A 17,328-nucleotide genomic window follows, 5' to 3' on the forward strand; every position below is an offset into this window, starting at 1 on the left:
CAGTGTGGGTGGGCAAGAGGAGAGCTGCCAATGGGGGCCAGGGGGTGTGTGTGGGGTTTGTGGTACCCCCACCCTACAGCTTCACGCCCACACAGGCACCGTGTCACCACCAGGCACCCGCAAAGTCACACCACGATGCCATCGCCCACACAGGCATGCCAGCTCCTCACCATACCCCGGGGCTGGGGGGGGGGGGGGGGGGAGGCCGTGCACAACACAGCCGTCGGGTGGCACATGGGAGGGTACACATGGTGGGAGCAGTCCTGGCTGCCACGCTGACATCGCTGCTGGCACTGGCTCTGGCACCGGGCTTTGGGAGGTCTCACACCACAGTGGGCACCCAGCTCATCTGCACATGCCAGCACACGTGTGCCCACACCCCCCCTCCCCACCACACACACTGCCCATGCCCCCCAGCCCCACCCCAGTGCTACCCATGGAGAACCACCAGCCCCTGGGTCTGGCAGGCTCTGGGTCTGGCCCCACACCCCCTCTGTGACCCAGACAGGGCCACCAGCACCACCTCAACTTTGTTCCTGTGAGACAGGATTGATCCTGCAGCCTGATCCCCCCATCCTTGGCCACCTCAAGTGCCTCCATAGCCTCACCTTGGCCAGGGGTGTGCAGAGCTGGAATCTGGGAGGGAAGAAAAGGTGGAAGATGGAGGAGGAAAAGGTGGAAGATGGAGGAGGAAAAGGTGGAAGATGGAGGAGGAAAAGGTGGAAGATGATGGGGGAGGAAAAAGTGGAAGATGATGGGGAAGGAAAAGGTGGAAGCTGGGGGAGGAAAAGGTGGAAGATGATGGGGAGGAAAAGGTGGAAGATGACGGGGGAGGAAAAGGTGGAAGATGATGGGGAGGAAAAGGTGGAAGATGACGGGGGAGGAAAAGGTGGAAGCTGGGAGGGAAGGAAAGGTGTAAGCAGATGAGGAGAATGTGGCAGATGGGGAGGCAGAAGTGGGATGAAGCCCTGGGAAGACTCAAGCCAACAAGTGAGAGCTGCCAGCTCCAGCCCGACCTGGTGCCCCCCCGGGGAAGGCGGCCGGGCAGCGGCGGCTCACGTGGCAGCGTAGCCTGGGGCAGGGCAGCATCTGCAGCGCTGAGGATGTTAATTAAACCGGAGCCCGGCCAGAATCGGCCTAATTAATTAATAACACCTCCTTGTGTGGTGCCAAGCGCGCCGCAGCCGCGAAGAGCCTCCGTGCCCCGGGCTTGTTTACAGCACTCGGCCCCCGCCGCGCCCGGGAGAGAAGGTCCCCGAGCCAGGAGCTGACACAGCCCGCGGCGGGAAGCGGGGAGAGCCCTGGGGACCGGGACACGTCCGCCCCGTCGAGTGTCACCCGAGCGCGCACACACGTGCCCCCCCCCACGTGCGCAGGCTGCCCAGGTGCCCCCCCACGCGTGCCCACACACGGCACCCACACACATCCTCCCTCTGCACGACAAACCGCAGCGGAGCTCCAGGGCCCACCTGGGAGCTGGTGCTGATGTGGAGTTGTCAGCTCCTGGAGGTGACGCAGGTGACGTGGGGGGGGGGGGGACAGGAAAAATAACCTCTGCCGGCGCTTGATGAGTGCGAGAGGGACGGGGAGGGGGAGGGGAATCAGCAAGCTTCGGGGGCTCCTAGGGGCTCCTGGGGGCTGCGGGCCCGGCGCAAGTCCCCGGGCACCCCGGGTGGCAGCAGTGGCACTGGGGCTATGTGCTGGCTCCTCTCTGTCCCCCTGCTCCGCTCCGAGCCGCATCCCCATCCCCAAACGCGGCTGCAGCGCCGTGCGGTGCCAGCCTGGGGAGGGCTGTGGGCGCAGCTGGGTGAGGGGGGCACAGCGGGGGCACTCTGCAATGGGGACGAGCAGCGCTGGCAGGCGGGTGCCAAGGACCTCACGTGCCAGCCCCCCGCGGCCGCCCAGAAATTGCCTCTGCAGCGGTGAGGCACTTAATGGGCAGAGCGGCCGCAATTTGGGCCCTTTCCAATCACCGCCAGCCGAGCGCCGCCGCAATCAGGCGGCAGGGAAGGTGGGGGCCGAGGTGGGGAGCGGGGCTCCATCCCTGCAGTGTGTCCATCCTGGGGGGCTCTATCCCCGCAACTGAGCTCTGCCCACCCACCCTGTGCCATGTTCTGGGGCTCCAGCACTCTGGGTCCCTCTGGCCATTGCTGATGGGGGTCACCCAGCACGACACCTTCCGAGGAGCAACACCAGGGCGTCATTTAATGGCTCTGTAGCAATTCCCGAGTGGTGCAGGGGTGGGGGGGATTCTTGGGGAGGGGGTGGGTCCCACCAACAGGTGGGGGTCCCCTCAGTGGACCAGGATCTCCATCTTGTGGCTGCCTCGCTTCTTGCAGACAGGGGCATCGGTACCTGCCTTGGCCGACTCCACCACAGTGACAGCCATGTCACCCTTCTGGAAGCGGGTGGAGAACCTGGGGGGAGGCAGTGGGAGTGGGCCAGGGTCACACCCAGCCACCTCCCACCTCCTGCCTTCCTTACACTCACCTCTCAGGGGCTGCCTGCTGCAGCCAGTCAGGACCCCTCCACCCTCTGAACCCCATCCTTGCAAGCTCCATCCCACAAGCCACACTCATTCCTCCTCCATCCTCATGGGCTCCACCCCCTTGCCCCACCCTGCAGACCCCACCCCTGGTACCCCCACCCCTTGTCTTGCCCTTACTGGTCAGTGATGTGCAGGGACAGGCCCTGAGAGGTGGCATCCAGGAGGGTCTGGTGCAGGCGTGTGATGAGCTCAATGAGGTGGTCACTAACGAGCAAGAAGTCCCCCTTGCCCCCGCCTGTGGAGGTCTGTGGGGAGAAGAGGGATGGGTCAGCCCTGTTGAGGACCCCCCCAACCCCCGGGAACCCCCTCTCCAGGTACCTCCTTGAGGTGCAGCACCAAGAAGCCATCAGAGAAGCGAGTGACAGAGACGCTGCGGATGTCGCTCAGGCTGAGCACAGTCTTGGGCTGGGCAGCCTTGGGGTCAGCCAGGACCAGGTGCTCGGTGGTGAGCAGCAGCAGGCGTGGCACAGTCTGCAGGGTGGGGGGTAGTCAGCAGGGCCCCCCCACACCTCACCTGCTGCAAAGGAGGCTGGGCCGGGGCTCACCTTGCCGCTGGCTCTGTTCACCTTCCTCACGGTGTCAGCCATCACCAGCTTGTCCTTGGCCACGGCGTGAAGCTTCTGGTACTTGGGGTTCTGTGTCAGCCCCAGGTACTCACCCTGGAAGGGCTGCTGCAGGCTGGGGATGGAGGCCATCAGCTGGCACTGTCCCTGCATGTCCCCTGCCCCCCTCTAGCCCCACCAGCCCCCTGACCCTGGCACCTTTTGGTGTAGAGGGACTTCTTGTCCTTGAAGAGCTCGCTGGCGCAGAGCTTGGCTTGCAGCAGGGCACGGCGCTCCGGCGAGAGCTGCTCCCGGTACTGCTTGCACTGCCGAGGGCCAGGGCCATTCGGTACCGCCACAGACCCCTGGTGCCGGTCCCCTGGACACAAGGTCCCAGGCCAAGCCCCCCCCATCGTCCACCCCTTCCTGTTCTCACCTTCCAGCGGTAGAAGATGTTCCTCAGCTCCTGGTTGGCCTCAGCCAAGAACTTGTATGGTGCAGGGGGCCAGGTCTGGTCCAGTACTGACAGGGGTGGGAGGTTTTTCTGCAGCTCCACCAGGAACTTCTGCACCTGGGGACAACAACGTGGGGGGATGTCAAGAGGGTCCCCTGGCTGAGGGGCTGGGAAGGTGCCATGTCCCCTCTGTCCCCAGCCCCACTCACCAGCCGCTGGTAGATGAAGTTGGCCAGGCAGGCGCTGGCCCCGGAGCGGAAGAACCTCCTGTACTGCCTGCGGGTCTGCCGGGGGCACAGCAGCAGTGGGGACATGGCACCTCACCACCCTCTCTCTGCCAGCCCCCGTGGGACCCCTTATCCCCATTCAGCCCCAGTGAGAGGAGAACTGCTGCAGCCCGACAGGGTGGGCAGGAGCCAGGGTGGGCAGACAGACAGACAGCCCTGGACACAGTGGCACGAACAGCAGGACAGAGGCAGCGGAACCGTTACCTGATACCCTCTCCAGTAAGCGGCGATGGTGCTAGCGGCTGCCTGGCGGCGACGCTGTGCCTTCAGCTCCCGGAGGAGCCGGCGGGACTGCGAGGGGTGCGAGCCCCAGGTGGGGAGACAGCAACACAGATAGGGAGAGAGAGGAGGAGAGCAGGAGAGGCAAGAGGGAAGGACAGAAAACCACAGAATCATAGAATGGTTGGGGTTGGAAGGGACCTTCAGGGGCCATCTAGTCCAACCCCCCCTGCAGTAACCAGGGACGTCCCCAACTAGAGCAGGTTGCTCAGAGCCCCACAAGCCTGAGCTTGAATGTCTCCAGGAATGAGGCCTCCACCACCTCTATGGGCAGTCTGTTCCATTGTTCCACCACCCTCACAATGCAGAACTTCCTCCTGATGTCCAACCCAAATCTGCCCTGCTCCAGTTCCAAACCAGTGCCTCTCATCCTCTCATCCCAGACCCTTCTGAACAGTCCCTCCCCAACCCTCCTGTATGTCCCCTTCAGATATTGAAATGCAGCTCTGAGGTCACCCTGGAGATGGGGAGAGGAGATAATCTGGTCCCACCATGGGCTACATGGAGCCACTAGTCCCTCCCACCCCACTTCCCACAGTTGGAGCCCCTGCTGGGCTTGGCCACTGAGCCCAGGGTGCCCAGCCCTCACCTTCCAGCCCCGCACATACGCCTGCAGGATCAGCGCCGAGCGCTTGGTCTGCTGGTACTTGTTCTTTTGCTACGGTGGGGAGATGCGAGGTGAGCAGGGGGGGCTTGAGCCCTGCCTGGGGGATGAGGGATGGGGCAGACAAAGCCAGGACCTCTCCTTCCTTACCCTGTGGCCCCGGAACCAGGCGGAGATGAGGATCTGGCTCTTGCGCATCAGCTGGTACTGGGTGCGGCACCGCCACCCGCGGAACATCTTCTGGATGAGGGTCGCCAGCTGCACCACGCGGTCCTGGCGCTGCTTCTCCAGGTCGAAGAGCTGCGGACAAGCAGGGGGAGTGCCGAGACACGGAGTAGAGAGAGCGACCCCCAGCCAGGAGCCACCTCCGCGAGCTGGGAGCCCAGGATCAGGGCTGCCAGCTAGGCTCAGGGACCTCTGGGGCAATTACTTGCTCTGGGCTGGCTCCTGCTTCCCCCCACAGCAGCCAAACAGCCCCAGAGAGAGAGTCCTCCTGCTCCCCCATCCTCAACTCACCGTGCGTGGCGAGCGGATGAAGATCTTGGTGTGACCAAACGCCAGCTCCTCAGGGGCGTACCCCAGCTCCGCCAGCAGCACCTCGGTCCCCTCCCTGCGCCGCAGTGGGAGACAAAGTCGGTCAGAGCCCCACAGCCCCCGGGGTCGAGGCTCCGCCGGACGCAGCCGCGGGCTGGCCCCGCCCCGTACCTGTCACTCCCGGTCCAGCGAGGCCAGGTCCGGGGGCTGAGCATCTTGTAGCGGTCCAGGAAGGAGCTGTAGAGCTGGCGGAAGGCGTAGCCTGCACGCCGCACCCGGACGTTCTCCATCAGGCCCAGGTACCGCACCTGCGCCAGCACCAGCTCCGGCGTGAAGAGCATCGGCGCCTTGCTCTCGTTGGGTTTGATGCACCTGGGCAGGACAGCTGTGGGCAGGGGGTGTCCTGCTGCTGCCAAGGATGAGGTCAGGGCTCCCCCCCGGGCTGTACCTGATATAGTTGGGGTTTTTGGAGTAGAGGTTCTTCATGAGCATGGCCACCGAGGCCTTGAACTGGAAGCCAGCTGTGGGGGGCAGCTTGAGGGAGACCTTCCGGGGGTCCCCCTCGGGGAAGAGGGAGCGCAGCAGGGTGTGCTGGGCAGCCCACATGGCCTGCGAGAGGTCACGGAAGAGCAGGTCGTTGTTCTTCTCGATGAACCCCCTCACGTTGTAGGTCACCTGGGCATGGAAGGGGGGGCAGAGCTCAGTGGGGTGCACAGGAGCAGGGGCAGAGCTCAGTGGGGTGCCCACATGCAGTGTCTCCATCCCCATTCCCAGTCCAGCCCCACAGCTTCCAAGCAAAGCTGGGAAGAGGACCCAGGGCACAGTGGGGCTGTGGGTGGCAGTGGGCGCCCGTGGGCGCTGGCAGACCTTGCCAGCGTAGTGGTGGATGCGGAAGCAGTGTGGCAGCAGGCTGGCATCCATGACCCGCCGGGCGTTCTGCGTCTCCCTGCTCTCGTAGTGCTTGTGGCTGGCGAAGAGCTGGTTCAGCTTGCTGAGGAAAGTGTCCTCGTTGACCACGCCGGGGCGCAGGCACTCCTCGTCCAGCATGGCCAGGATCCCGCCCTTGCTCTGCTCCAGGAGGGGCAGCGTCACCCCAAGCCAGCCCCACCACGCTGGGGTTGCTTCAGGCTCTGCTCATGCTGGGTGCGATGGGAGGGAGCTGGGACCCCAGCCCCAGGGAGCAACTCACGTTCTCGATCAGGTCACAGATGATGCTGTTGTCAAAAAATTCCACTGGGGTCCACGGGATACCCTGGGAGCAGATGGGGGTCAGAGCCCTGGACATGCAGATCACCCAGACCCTGCCCCATGGACACCCCCACGGCTGATGTGTGGCAGGAACCAGACATCCGGCCACGGGGAGGGGATCCCAGCTCCCTCCCTGCCTTCCTGCCATTGAATCTGATCCCAGCAGGGAGTGGAGCGAGGGAGGAACAAGTCACGGAGGTGTCTCCAGCACTTCCCCATGCCCAGGTGGCCAAGGCTGCCTGGCACCATGCAGGGGGGCTGTATCCAGCCTGACCAGGGTGGGCTGAGGGTACCTCCCGGACATATTCCTCCTGCTCCTCCTTCAGGGTCATCAGGATGAAGATCTGCTGCAGCTTCTCATTGCAGTAGTTGATGATGAACTGCTCAAAGCCATTGTCCTGCCAGAAAAGTGTCCTGAGTGGCAGGTCACACCCAAGCCCCTGGCCCAAGCCCCTGGCCCACCCCCCTGTCCCCGCTTTGGACCCTCCACAGCATCAGGATGGGGCCAGGTGGGCCCTGCACTCACCTGGAAGATCTCAAACCCGTAGATGTCCAGGACACCCATTACCTTCCTCTGCTTGCCTGGCTTCACCTGGGGAGGCAGCAGGGTGCAGAGGCCTGTCCTGGCCCATGTGGGGCAGGGGGCACAGGGCAGGGGGCAACAGGGCAGGGGGCTCAGGGCAGGGGGCTGTGCTCACCTGGATGCTGGCATTGATGCGGTTCACCAGCCAGTCGAAGAGGCGACTGTAGATGTTCTTGGCCAGCGCGTCCCGGCCGTAATAGCCCTGGAGAGGGGGACAAGGGGCTCATGGCAGCTCCTGGGGGGCTGCTGGGCATCACCCCCATGGCAGTTTGGGGGCTCCCACTCACCTGGGGGACACTGAGGGTGGTGAGCACTGTCTCGTTCCGTGCCCTCACGGTGCGGGAGCACAGTGCCTGCTCCAGCACGCTGGGGTCCAGCCCGATCAGGCTGCAGATCTCCTGCAGCTCTGCAGGGAGGGAGCAGTGCCCAGGCTGAGCTGGGGGGCCAAGGGGGTGCCCACTCACCCTGTCCCTGTCCCCATCCCTACCCTGTGGCTCTGCAATGCTGCAGGCCTCCATTCCATTGGCCTGGTAGCTGCTGCTCAGCTGCACGTTGCCCAATTTGAGCACCACGGCTGCCACCTCCAGCAGTGCTGTCACCTCGTCAGGTGAGAAGCCAATGACCCTCATGGCATCCTGGGGACAGACACAGGCAACCCAGGGCTGTCACCCTTCTGTCCCTGGCTAGAAGTGTACTGCTAAGGTTGTCCAGTGGCAAGAAAGGGCTCAGGCTGAAGGGCTCTGAGCTGACCTTGTTCCTTTCAGGTGGCTTTGGCCCTGAAAGAGCTTTCCCCAGCATCAGAGCCTCTCAAGATCAGCTGTGCCACCTTGTCCTGACTCTGCTTTTGCTGAGTAAGGTTGGACCAGATGATCCTTGGGGTCCCTTCCAACCTGGGATTCTATGGTGGGGTTGGCCACAGGGTGTTCTGGGGGAGTCTCAAGGCTCCCCAGCCCCACTGGTGGTTACCTGCATGGCATGGAAGTTGGCTGCGTCGTCCATGCCTGGCACATCGGAGGCCTCCTGGTTTAGGTAGGCATAGTGCCTGCAGTCCTGGCGGAGTTTCAGCTGCTCTGGGATAGGGAGGACAGGAGGTGGCTCAGCTGTGGCCATCCCAGGACCCCAGCCCCACCCTGACTATCCATACTGGGGGATCTGGACCTACGGAGCAGCTGCGCCGAGCCCCCAGCCAGGAGCTGGTAGAAGATGTGGAAGTTCCTCTCGCCCCTCACGTGCTGCACGATGCGAGACTTCTCCAGCAGGTCTGCAGGCAGGGGCAGTGTCATGGAGGTCTGGGAGGGGGGACCCTCGGGGTGGGTGAGGGCTACTCACAGTTGTTGATGACCCCTCCCAGGGGCTCCCCTTTGAAGTCGAACTCCACATCCATGTACTTGCCCTGAGGGATGGGGCTGGGGTCAGGACAGGGGGCAGCAGCTCTGCTGCCCATGGCCATATCCTCATCCCCTGCCATGCTTGCAGCCCCATCAGGGTGTGTGTGACCCCATGGGAGTGTGTGACCCCCATCAGGGTCTGTGTGACCCCATCGGGTCCAGTCCCACCCCTGGTTCCCTGGGCACTCACAAATCTGGAGGAGTTGTCATTCCGGACAGTTTTGGCATTTCCAAAGGCTGTGGGAGGTGGACAGGGTCAGGGCATTGTCCAGGGTGGCTGTGCCAAGCCCCAGAGACAGATGCAGGGTGTGAGGGATGTGCCTGGTGTGCCAGGTGTAGGCTCTTACCCTCCAGCACGGGGTTGGACTGCAGGAGCTGCTCCTTCACCTTGTCCACCTCCTCTCCTTTGCTGCACACAGCTGCCACGTAGGACATCACCAGCTTGCTGGCCTCTGTGAGTGAAGGGCTGTGGGTGCTGGGGCCGTGCCCACCTACCCCTCAGCCCCTGGGAGCCCCCAGCAGCAGCTCTACCTGTCTTGCCAGCCCCACTCTCGCCAGTGATGAGGATGCACTGGTCCCTGTCCCGGTCCCGCAGCGAGCGGTAGGCATCGTCAGCGATGGCATAGCTGGGGGCAGGGCAGGGTCAGAAGGGGGTTGAAGCACCCCAGGGGCTTCAGAGAACACCAAGAGCCCCAATTATGGCTACGAGGAGACTCCTCCAGAGCCCGAAGCCTCCGGCAGCATCCCTCGGGCCGGCCCTGCTCACATGTGAGGCTTCACAGCGAAGAAGTTGCAGTTGTGGTACTCCTGCACCGCCTCGGGGCCGTAGATGGGCAGCGAGCGGTAGGGGTTCACCGAGATCACCACGTTCCCGATGTAGGTCTGCGGGCAAGCAGGATGCGGTGGGCACGGGGGACACCTAGCCCAGCTCCTGGTGCTCCCCACGCCAGAGCCTGTACCCTGCTCCCTACCCCACGCCCCTGCCCCTTCTGCTCGCCCCTCCAAAGCCCTGCTCGGTGCCCACATAGATGTCCCCGCGGCGGAAGCGTTCCTGCAGCGTCTGCAGCAGCGACTCCTCGGTCAGAGGGTCCAGCAGCACCAAGTCCCCAACTGCCGCCACGTCCAGCCTCGAGTCGGTGGCTTCCATGGCCGGGCAGCTCCAGGGCAGCTCCGGGGCAGCTGGAGCAGAGGATGGGACTTCAGCCACGGATGTGCAGCCCCTTCCCCAAATATCCCCCCGCCCCCTAGTCCTCGGCGGCCTCCGTTCCCCTGGATGCCCCCCACCCTTAGGGGCTTAGATGGGTCCCAGGGAGCACAGGGTGCCCCAGTACCCAGGGGGCATGGACTCGCTAAGGGTCCGGTGTGGGGCAGGACAGGATGCAGCCCTTGACTGCTGCCTACCCCTGTGGTGCCCAGCTCGCACAGGCACCCCACGGGGGCTGGCAGCCTCCAGGACAGGGGAGAAGGCAACCACGCATCTGCCATGACACAAAGGGGCCCTTCTTGGGGCACCCTGGTGGCCAGAACCCCATGGTGGGGATGGGGGTAGGACGTTTGGTTTCTGCCCTTTGCCGTGGGGGAAGCGAGGTCCTGGCCAGGAAATGTGGACACCTGGATCCTGCTCTTGGGGCAAGGACGGATTCAGCCTCCGCTTCCTCCCTCCTTCCTGGCAGGGGAAGGTGGGGCAGGGAGGAACAGCCCACACCCCCCCCCACCAGCCCTGCAGCCAGCAGCACCCAGGGGCTCCCGCGACAGATTGTGCTCCTTTCCCACCCCTGCGCTCCACCCATCCCTCATCTTTTTACCCGGGGTGACCTTCACCCCCGCTTTACAGCCTGGGCACAGCCTGGGCACAGCCCGGGCACGGGGCTGTAAACCCAGCCCCACTTATCGGTGCCCTGAGCAAGGTCAGCAGCGAGGAGGTGGGGAAGGATGAGGTGGGGAAGGATGGGGTGAGCGAGGAGATGGAGATGGCTCCAGCAGCAGCTGCCGAGCTGGAAGCAGCCTCCTGAGAAGACAACAAAGCTTCCCACAAGTGCCTGCAGCCTCCCCAGGCACAGGACGCTGACACCGAGACCCCAGTGTTGCTGACTGTGAGACCCTAGGGTGAGTACCCACGGGTGGGAACTAGAGCAAGACACCCCTCTGCCCCAGGGCACTCGCCCCAGTCTTGCCTATGGTGGGGGTCTCAGAGCTCCCCACGAGGTAGAGGTCTCCTGTGGTGGAAGCACCGCGGGGCTGTGGGCACACAGTGCCCCGGGCAGCCCTGGGGTGCAGGGGGGCTCCGGTTCTTCAGGCTGGGAGCAGAGGGAGGGGTCCACAACTCACCTCCCGGTCGCAGAGCAGCAGCTCCTGGCGTGGCTTCAGCTGGGGCAGCTGATGGGGCTGAGTCCAGCCCAGCACCTGGTGCCGGCCCGGTCCAGCCCTCGGAGGGGCGGGGGGGCAGGAGGGCCCTCCCTCAGGCGCCGCACCCGCTGCCAGGCAGGGAAACTGAAGCACCAACACAGCTGCCAGCAGCCCCGGTTTGCCCACCAGCCCTGCACGGGGGCCCGGCCCGGCTGGCACCACGCTTCCCTCCCAGAAGCAGGAACAAGCAGGGGAAAAAAACCGAATCCCTTTCAGCCAAGCAAACAAAGAACTTCCTCCAGGGAAGGGAAAGCAGCACAAGGTACAGCGGCTGGCAGAGCCCGGCGCACCCAGGGCTGCTCCAGGGAGGACACCACCTGGCACCACAGCCAGAGCAAGGGCTGTGCCCAGGGTCAGTCCTGCCTCTGCTCCGGGGCTGTATAGGGAGCCTGGCACCCAGGGTCTGTCCTTGAGTCCCCCCCAGCACCGTGCAGCATCCTCAGCGGAGCCAGAGCCGAGGCCAAGCCCTGGGGTGAGTGCAGGATGGAAACAGGAAGCTTCTTACCTACAAAACACATCTTTATTAAAAAATAAAACCGAGGAGAGGGGGGGAAGGGAGGGACACAGCAGGGGGCTGCTCCCAGCAGAGCAGGGACAGGAGCACAGCAGAGAGCAGGGGCAGAGAACCTGGGCCAGAACCAAACCAACAGCAGAAGCTGCAGCAGTGGCACAGGAGAGGGTCAGGCTGGAGCAGCAGCCATGGGGCAGCAGCAGCTGGGGGAGGAGGGTGGGCAGCAGCAGCTAGGGGAGGAGGGGGGGCAGCAGCAGCCTGGGGGGCCGCTTATTGCTTGAAAATTGCATAGACTGGGGGGCTCTGTGCTTCAGCAAGGCCACCGAGGCCCCTCCTCAGGGTGGGGACTCAGACAGAGATGTCCCCAGCCAGCAGCAGCAGGGTGGCAGGGACAGACCCCACATAACAGCAGGTTTAGGGTGGAGGGCATCAGCTCATGGTGACAGGGAGCTGGCAGCCAGATGCAGTGTGGGGCAGGGAGGAGGAAGCACATCCACACTCCTCCTCCTCCTCCTCCTCCTCCAAAGCACAGAGGTGAGGGGAGATGGCAGCTTCAAGGCTGCCTTCACCTGAGCCCCAGGACATGCAGGGGGAGAGGCTGCCTGAGCCAGGTCTGCACCAGGGAGGGGTTTTTGGTATCCACACAGGAGCAAAACCAGCTCTGGCATCTTTGGTAACAGCAGAAGGAGGAGGAGGAGGAGCAGATGATCACCTGCTGCTGCTCCCTCCTCACAGCAGCCTGGCAGCAGGAGGTGCTGGGCACACAGGCAGCAGGAGGGCAAGTCCAAAGTTCCTCTTGTGCACATCACCCTCACAGGTATCCGTGGGCAGGGCACAGCCTTCACTGTGTCTCCACCCCAGCAGGCAGTGACACACCTGGCAGAGCCGGGGGGAAGAGGAGCAACCCAAAGGTGCCCAGGGACAAGCCTGGGGTGCTCACAGCACCCAGGCCTGAGAAGGAGGTCCCTGACCCTACAACTGACACCTTGAGAGCTCACAAGCACCAAGAGCCAGGGTGGCTCCAGTTCACCTCCAGCCAGGACCCCACAGCTCAGGACCTCTTGGTCCCCAGCTGGGGTCAGCTCCCTGCACCTCTGCCCTGCCAACAGCCCAGGCTGGCTGACAGCTTTCACACCTGGCAGTGGCACTGAAGGTGCCAGGAGAAGGTGCAGCAGCTGTCTGGCAAATGGAGCTTCAGGGCTCTGTGAGCATCAGGACAGTGGGGAGGCAGCAGCAGCTCTGCCCCTTACCCCCATGGGTCCCAGGCAGCCGAGCTCATGCAGCACCCACGTGGTTGTGGGCCAGGGAATAACTTGTGTGATTCCTGTCCAAGAAGTCATCTCCCTTCTCCTCCTCTTCCTCTCCATCCTCCTCAAAGAGTTGATCCTCCAGGAAAATGCCACCCAGGCCATACTCCTGCTCGTGGAGAGAGACCTCACTGGGGGTGACATGACTGGCACCATCCACAAACTCAGCAAACCTGGGAAGAGGCCACAAAGCACCACACTGTGCAGGGCTGCCCAGGGCCCTGGCACGTGTGGAGCCAGGGTGCAATGCTTCAATGCCAGGCCCTGGCTTTATCTGTCCCTGCCCTGTGGCACACCCTGGTGCCACACACCACAGACCTATGCCTCCACCTCCCTATCTCTGCAGCCAGAGGTGACAGCACAGAGCCACCGCAGGCTTTCAGAGGCACACAGAGGCATGAGCTGGCAGCCCTGGGCACGCTGCCAGGGCACCTTACCTCTTGGGGGACTGGATGCGAGACACCACAGACCAGGCAGAGATCTTGGGGCTTTTGCAGTCGTTGCGAAGCTCCTCCAGGGCCCTGCGAGTCTCCACCTCCCCCTGCAGCCTGTACTCCTCCTCTGTCAGTAGGCGAGGGGGGCTCGGGCCCTGCCTGGCACTCTGCACTCTCCTGCCAGTGGAGCAGCAGCAGTAACTGCCCAGCCAGCTGGGGCAGGATGCCCAGCACAGTGCCAGCACCCTCCAGCCTGGGCAAGAGGAGGAGCAGGGCACTGTCCTGCAGCAGCCCCAGGGGTAAAGGGACACAGCCCCTCCTGCAGCCCCAGCCCAGCCCCAAAGCACAGTGAGGACCATCCCAGCCTGGTGACAGACTCTGCCCAGCAGCTCCCCCAGGCCAGGTGGCAGTCAGGAGGAAGCAGTGGTGCCAGCTGCCCTTACCTGTAGACAGCAAAGGCCCAGCGCAGAGGGTAGTCCACATTCTTGGTGCAGATGGCAACAACCACCAGGGCCAAGGCAATGGGGTGGATCTGGATGCCTGAGTAGAGCAGCAGCAGCCCCAGCAGCTGCAGGGCCCAGGACAGGAGGTTGATGCTGCGCTCGTTCTCCAGGGGGCCGTACCGGTAGCAGACCCCAAAGCTCACCAAGCCCACCAGCAGCAGGTAGCCTGCAGGGGAAGAGAGCATCAGGCAGGCACAGATCTGGGGCCCAGCAGCTTCTGCCAGGGCTGCAAGGAAGGCTCCATATTCTCCAGCAGCTCACTGCAGCTGCAGCAGAGGTCAGGCAGAGTGCTGGAGCAGAGCCCCAGGGGCTCACACCCACCCAGGAGATACTGCCAGTAGGACTTGCAGATCTCCCGCAGGTTCTTGAAGATCAGCTGGAGCAGGTAGAGGGAAAAGGACCAACCTCCCACCAGCAGGAGGTAAACAGGACTTTTCTAGAAGAGATGGGAAATCAAGTCAGGCTGTGGGGCAGCCATGGCAACCTCCTCCCTACAAAGCCAGACCCCCAGCCCAGCATCTTATCTTGCAGCTCCCTCACTAGAGCAGCCCTGTGGGTGTTGGAAGGGTCACAGCTGTGAGGTCTCTCACCTTGGGCATGACCTTGGACATCACATAGACAAGGACCAGCAGTGAGGCCAGCAAGCCAAAGCTAATCCCAGCTGAGTAGTAGAAGAGCTGGCTCCTGCAGGGGTGCAGAAGGTGTTTTAGAGCTCATGGATGTCTGTGCACAAACATGACGAGCAACCACCCAGGCACTGCCCACCCATGCCCACCCAGCCTCCTGTCCCCAGCCCACCAGTAAAGGTGACTCACCTGCTCAGCATGTCCCCACAGAAGAACAACAACAAGCCCAGGAAGGAAACCAGGAACAGCTTAGGGTCAAAACCTGGAAAGAGAGTGAGGTCAGGCTGAGAGAAATCCTGGCATGAGGTCCTCCAGGTCAAGCTGCTGCCTGCCTTGTGGCCACAGGACAGGCTGTGTCCGAACCTCCGCCGAGTACCCTAAATTCCCCCACACCATAGCCCAGACAGCGATGTGCTTCTCCCTACAGGTCCATTTTTCTTCTCTAGGAAGGACCAACCCTGCTGTCCCTCAGACCACGCAATCACTGCCTACATCCTTGCTGGCTCCTCAGGAGCACAGCCAGGCCCAGCACCCCCCCGCAGAGCAAACCTACGTCGGAAGAGGACAACGCAGTACTCGGTGTTGGTGTCCAGCAGGTCGACCTTCAGGCAGGTTTTGTTGCTGTAGAGATCTACATCGATGCTGGTGTCATTCAGCTTCTCCTTCAGAAAGGAGAAGAGGACACTCCACAGGCTGAAATCCTCCAGCTCCTCCTCGCTGTCCACCTGGGTGACTCGGATCATCCGGCTGCTGTTGACCCGGATCTGCGCAGGGGAGGGAAGCAGACAGGAGCATGGCCATGGCTGCTGGAGCAGCCTGGCCCAGACAGAGCAGGGAGGATCCTTCCCTGGCCTCTCACCTGTGTCCGTGTCCATATCTCGTGCCACTGTGGGACGCGGGTGTTGGTGTAACAGAAGCGGCGGGGGGCCTGGTACTGGGACAGGAAGCCCTCATAGAGCAGTACGATGCGATCCTCGGCACCTGTGCGGCACAGAGCAGGGCTTTGGAGCAGGGATTCGCCAACACCAGGCTTCTGCTCCCAGTCCACCACCCACCAAAACACAGAGGGTCACTTTTCCTTCCCATCGTCCCCCCAGTTAAGTGTATTTTGAGTGGATAAAGGTAAAAGTCCCTCCCCTGTTTGCCATGGAAGATGCTCTCTGGGTCTTCGCGGAATAAGCCTTCTGCTGGGGCTGTCACACACAGCATAGCTCATCCCTGCTTTCTTCTCCAGTGCCAGTCCTCCTTCAGAGGCTGTGTCACCTACGGACTGGCAGAGGGAGCCTCGATCCCCCTCATCCACTGCTTGGGGCTCCGGGCCACGGGAGGCGATCAGGTTGATCAAGCAGGACCGGCGGGTCCCAAACCGGCTGCTCCTGCGCTCCCCGGCGGTTCGGTGCCGCCGCTTCCAGCCCATTGTACCGCTCCGGGTCGATAGGCCGCAGCCTCGGGGCTGCTCTCTCTTCACTCAGCGAACGGCTAGAGCCCCCCCAAGTTAGCCATCTCCTCCCTTCAGGACACTTAACGTGGCCACCCTCCCCCCGCCATGACGTTACCGTCGTTGTTGTCGCCGCCGCGCCGTTCCTCGCCCGGTGACGTCGCACCAGCGCCCCCCAGCAGCACCGGAGGCAGTATGAACACCATCAATACTCCCAAGAACCGCCGCGGCCGGCCCGGACCCGGTTTCATTCCTCCCGCCGCGGCCACGCCACCGATTTCCGCTTCCGCCCTGCCAACGGCCGCAGGGGCTCGCGGCGCGCTGACACTCAGAAGGCGCTGACCAATCAGAAGGCTGCCGTGGCCTCTCTGGCGTCCAACCGCTGCCTGCAGCGTTGACTGACAGGGTGTCAACCTATCAGCGCAGTATAGGCAGGAGGCAGCCGTGATCCCGCCCCTGTCACCATGGTGACACCAACAGACATATTTAATCAGGGCCCGCCCAGCCCCTAGCAACCGCGAGCCCCGCCTTACCAACGATTCCGACAGGCAAATCTCTCAGCCTATCAGAGCAGAGGACCGGCCGTCAAGCCCTCCAATCCCCCTTGACTTTCGCTTGATTGACACGCACCTCCTCCTATCAGGAAGCGCTCTGACATTGTTTGCGTAAGGGGGCCACGCGTGGGAGGTACACAGGTCGTGACCCTCCAGACCCCAGCTCTCCAGGGCTGCGTCTGACCTAGGGCCACCCGGTCCCCGCGGCCCGGCCTGGTCTCCACATAACCGATACGCACGGTCCTGCCCGCTCCCCACGGCCCCGCTGTCCACAACCCCACCCGGGGCAGAGCTCAGCCATGCCGGTGCCGTACGTGGGCCTGGGACCAGGAGCCTCTCACCGGCCGAGCCGCCGAGCCCCAACGTGCCCGCGGGAGGCAACCCGGACCGCGTTCCGTGGGACCGGGGCGACTCCTAGCAGCGTTGTGGGGGGCAGATTCAGCATCCCACGGACTCGCTGGCTCCATGCCCTCCGCGGCCTGCACACGATGCCACTCAGTTCTCCCCGGTTCCCTCAGCCCCGGGAACGCTAGCGGCGGGAGCCAGGACGGCGGGTGCGCCGTGGGCCCGTGGGCGGTGAGCGGGCTCAGGCGCACCCCCCCGCCCCGCCTCCCCCCCGGGGCCGTGGGCGGCGGAGCCGGGAAGCGGCGGGGCCGTGGGCGGAGGATGTGCGTCAGCCGGGGGCAGCACCGGGCCTGGGAACGGCCCCGCCGCGCCGGACGCCTTGGTCGTGGCGGGGGGGTTGTGGTGTGCGTGAGGGGGTCGGCCGGGCAGGGCTTGGGGGTACTGAGGCAGGACACTCACGTCGGGGACTGTGTCCTGGGAGGGAGCCCCGGCTGCCCCTCGCCAGCCCCGGGGACGTGCCCCGGACCCCGTCACGGTCTCCCCCCGCCGGGCAGAATGGTGCGGGGGCGGCTGGACCCACGCCAGGCGCCCGGCCGCGGTATAAATAGCGCTGAGCCACGCAGGGGTGGGGGCCGTGACGCTCCCGCGGGGCCCGGGGGTGCTCTCGGTGTGGGGCTCCTGCTGCGGGTGGGGGGCTTCGGCATGTCCCACCCCCAGTCCGAGAAAGCTCCGGTGCA

General features: G+C 63.9%; 2 protein-coding genes across 3 annotated transcripts; both read right to left on the reverse strand.

Annotated features, from left to right (window-relative positions):
• Nucleotides 1–2,293: 2,293 nt before the first annotated feature.
• MYO1A (myosin IA) lies at nt 2,294–9,614 on the reverse strand. 2 transcript variants are annotated; one of them, XM_054397145.1, is made up of 28 exons: nt 9,492–9,614; nt 9,234–9,349; nt 8,999–9,093; nt 8,815–8,919; nt 8,658–8,704; nt 8,409–8,472; nt 8,242–8,340; nt 8,046–8,149; nt 7,567–7,714; nt 7,367–7,485; nt 7,195–7,281; nt 7,023–7,088; nt 6,790–6,894; nt 6,438–6,500; nt 6,116–6,316; nt 5,697–5,923; nt 5,420–5,620; nt 5,231–5,324; nt 4,865–5,014; nt 4,700–4,768; nt 4,036–4,122; nt 3,754–3,828; nt 3,527–3,661; nt 3,310–3,416; nt 3,094–3,226; nt 2,867–3,019; nt 2,666–2,793; nt 2,294–2,417 (listed from the first exon to the last, which is right to left on the reverse strand). In XM_054397145.1, the coding sequence occupies exons 1-28, from the start codon at nt 9,612–9,614 to the stop codon at nt 2,294–2,296; spliced, it is 3,225 nt and encodes a 1,074-aa protein (XP_054253120.1). The 2 variants fall into 2 exon arrangements, with proteins under 2 accessions (XP_054253120.1, XP_054253121.1); XM_054397146.1 differs by lacking the exon at nt 4,036–4,122.
• A 3,045-nt stretch (nt 9,615–12,659) lies between these two features.
• Nucleotides 12,660–16,691, reverse strand: NEMP1 (nuclear envelope integral membrane protein 1). The gene is made up of 10 exons (XM_054397080.1): nt 16,588–16,691; nt 15,811–16,106; nt 15,114–15,235; nt 14,808–15,018; nt 14,444–14,516; nt 14,219–14,312; nt 13,950–14,064; nt 13,569–13,794; nt 13,129–13,302; nt 12,660–12,864 (listed from the first exon to the last, which is right to left on the reverse strand). The coding sequence occupies exons 1-10, from the start codon at nt 16,689–16,691 to the stop codon at nt 12,660–12,662; spliced, it is 1,620 nt and encodes a 539-aa protein (XP_054253055.1).
• Nucleotides 16,692–17,328: the final 637 nt, after the last annotated feature.

The sequence above is a fragment of the Indicator indicator genome, chromosome 41, assembly GCF_027791375.1.
Source record: "Indicator indicator isolate 239-I01 chromosome 41, UM_Iind_1.1, whole genome shotgun sequence".
NCBI lineage: Eukaryota > Metazoa > Chordata > Aves > Piciformes > Indicatoridae > Indicator > Indicator indicator.

What these genes read in the sequence shown, in the direction of transcription:
- MYO1A (XM_054397145.1), bottom strand. Translation starts at nt 9,614, where the DNA reads ATGGAAGCCACCGACTCGAGGCTGGACGTGGCGGCAGTTGGGGACTTG. An exon ending in GTCCAACCCCGTGCTGGAGG is followed by an intron (nt 8,705 to 8,814) that starts GTAAGAGCCTAC and finishes CACCTCCCACAG; the next exon opens with CCTTTGGAAATGCCAAAACT. An exon ending in TCCACCACTACGCTGGCAAG is followed by an intron (nt 5,924 to 6,115) that starts GTCTGCCAGCGC and finishes TTCCATGCCCAG; the next exon opens with GTGACCTACAACGTGAGGGG.
- NEMP1 (XM_054397080.1), bottom strand. Translation starts at nt 16,691, where the DNA reads ATGCTGAATCTGCCCCCCACAACGCTGCTAGGAGTCGCCCCGGTCCCA. An exon ending in AGATATGGACACGGACACAG is followed by an intron (nt 15,019 to 15,113) that starts GTGAGAGGCCAG and finishes TCCCCTGCGCAG; the next exon opens with ATCCGGGTCAACAGCAGCCG. An exon ending in TGGGCCTTTGCTGTCTACAG is followed by an intron (nt 13,303 to 13,568) that starts GTAAGGGCAGCT and finishes CTCCACTGGCAG; the next exon opens with GAGAGTGCAGAGTGCCAGGC.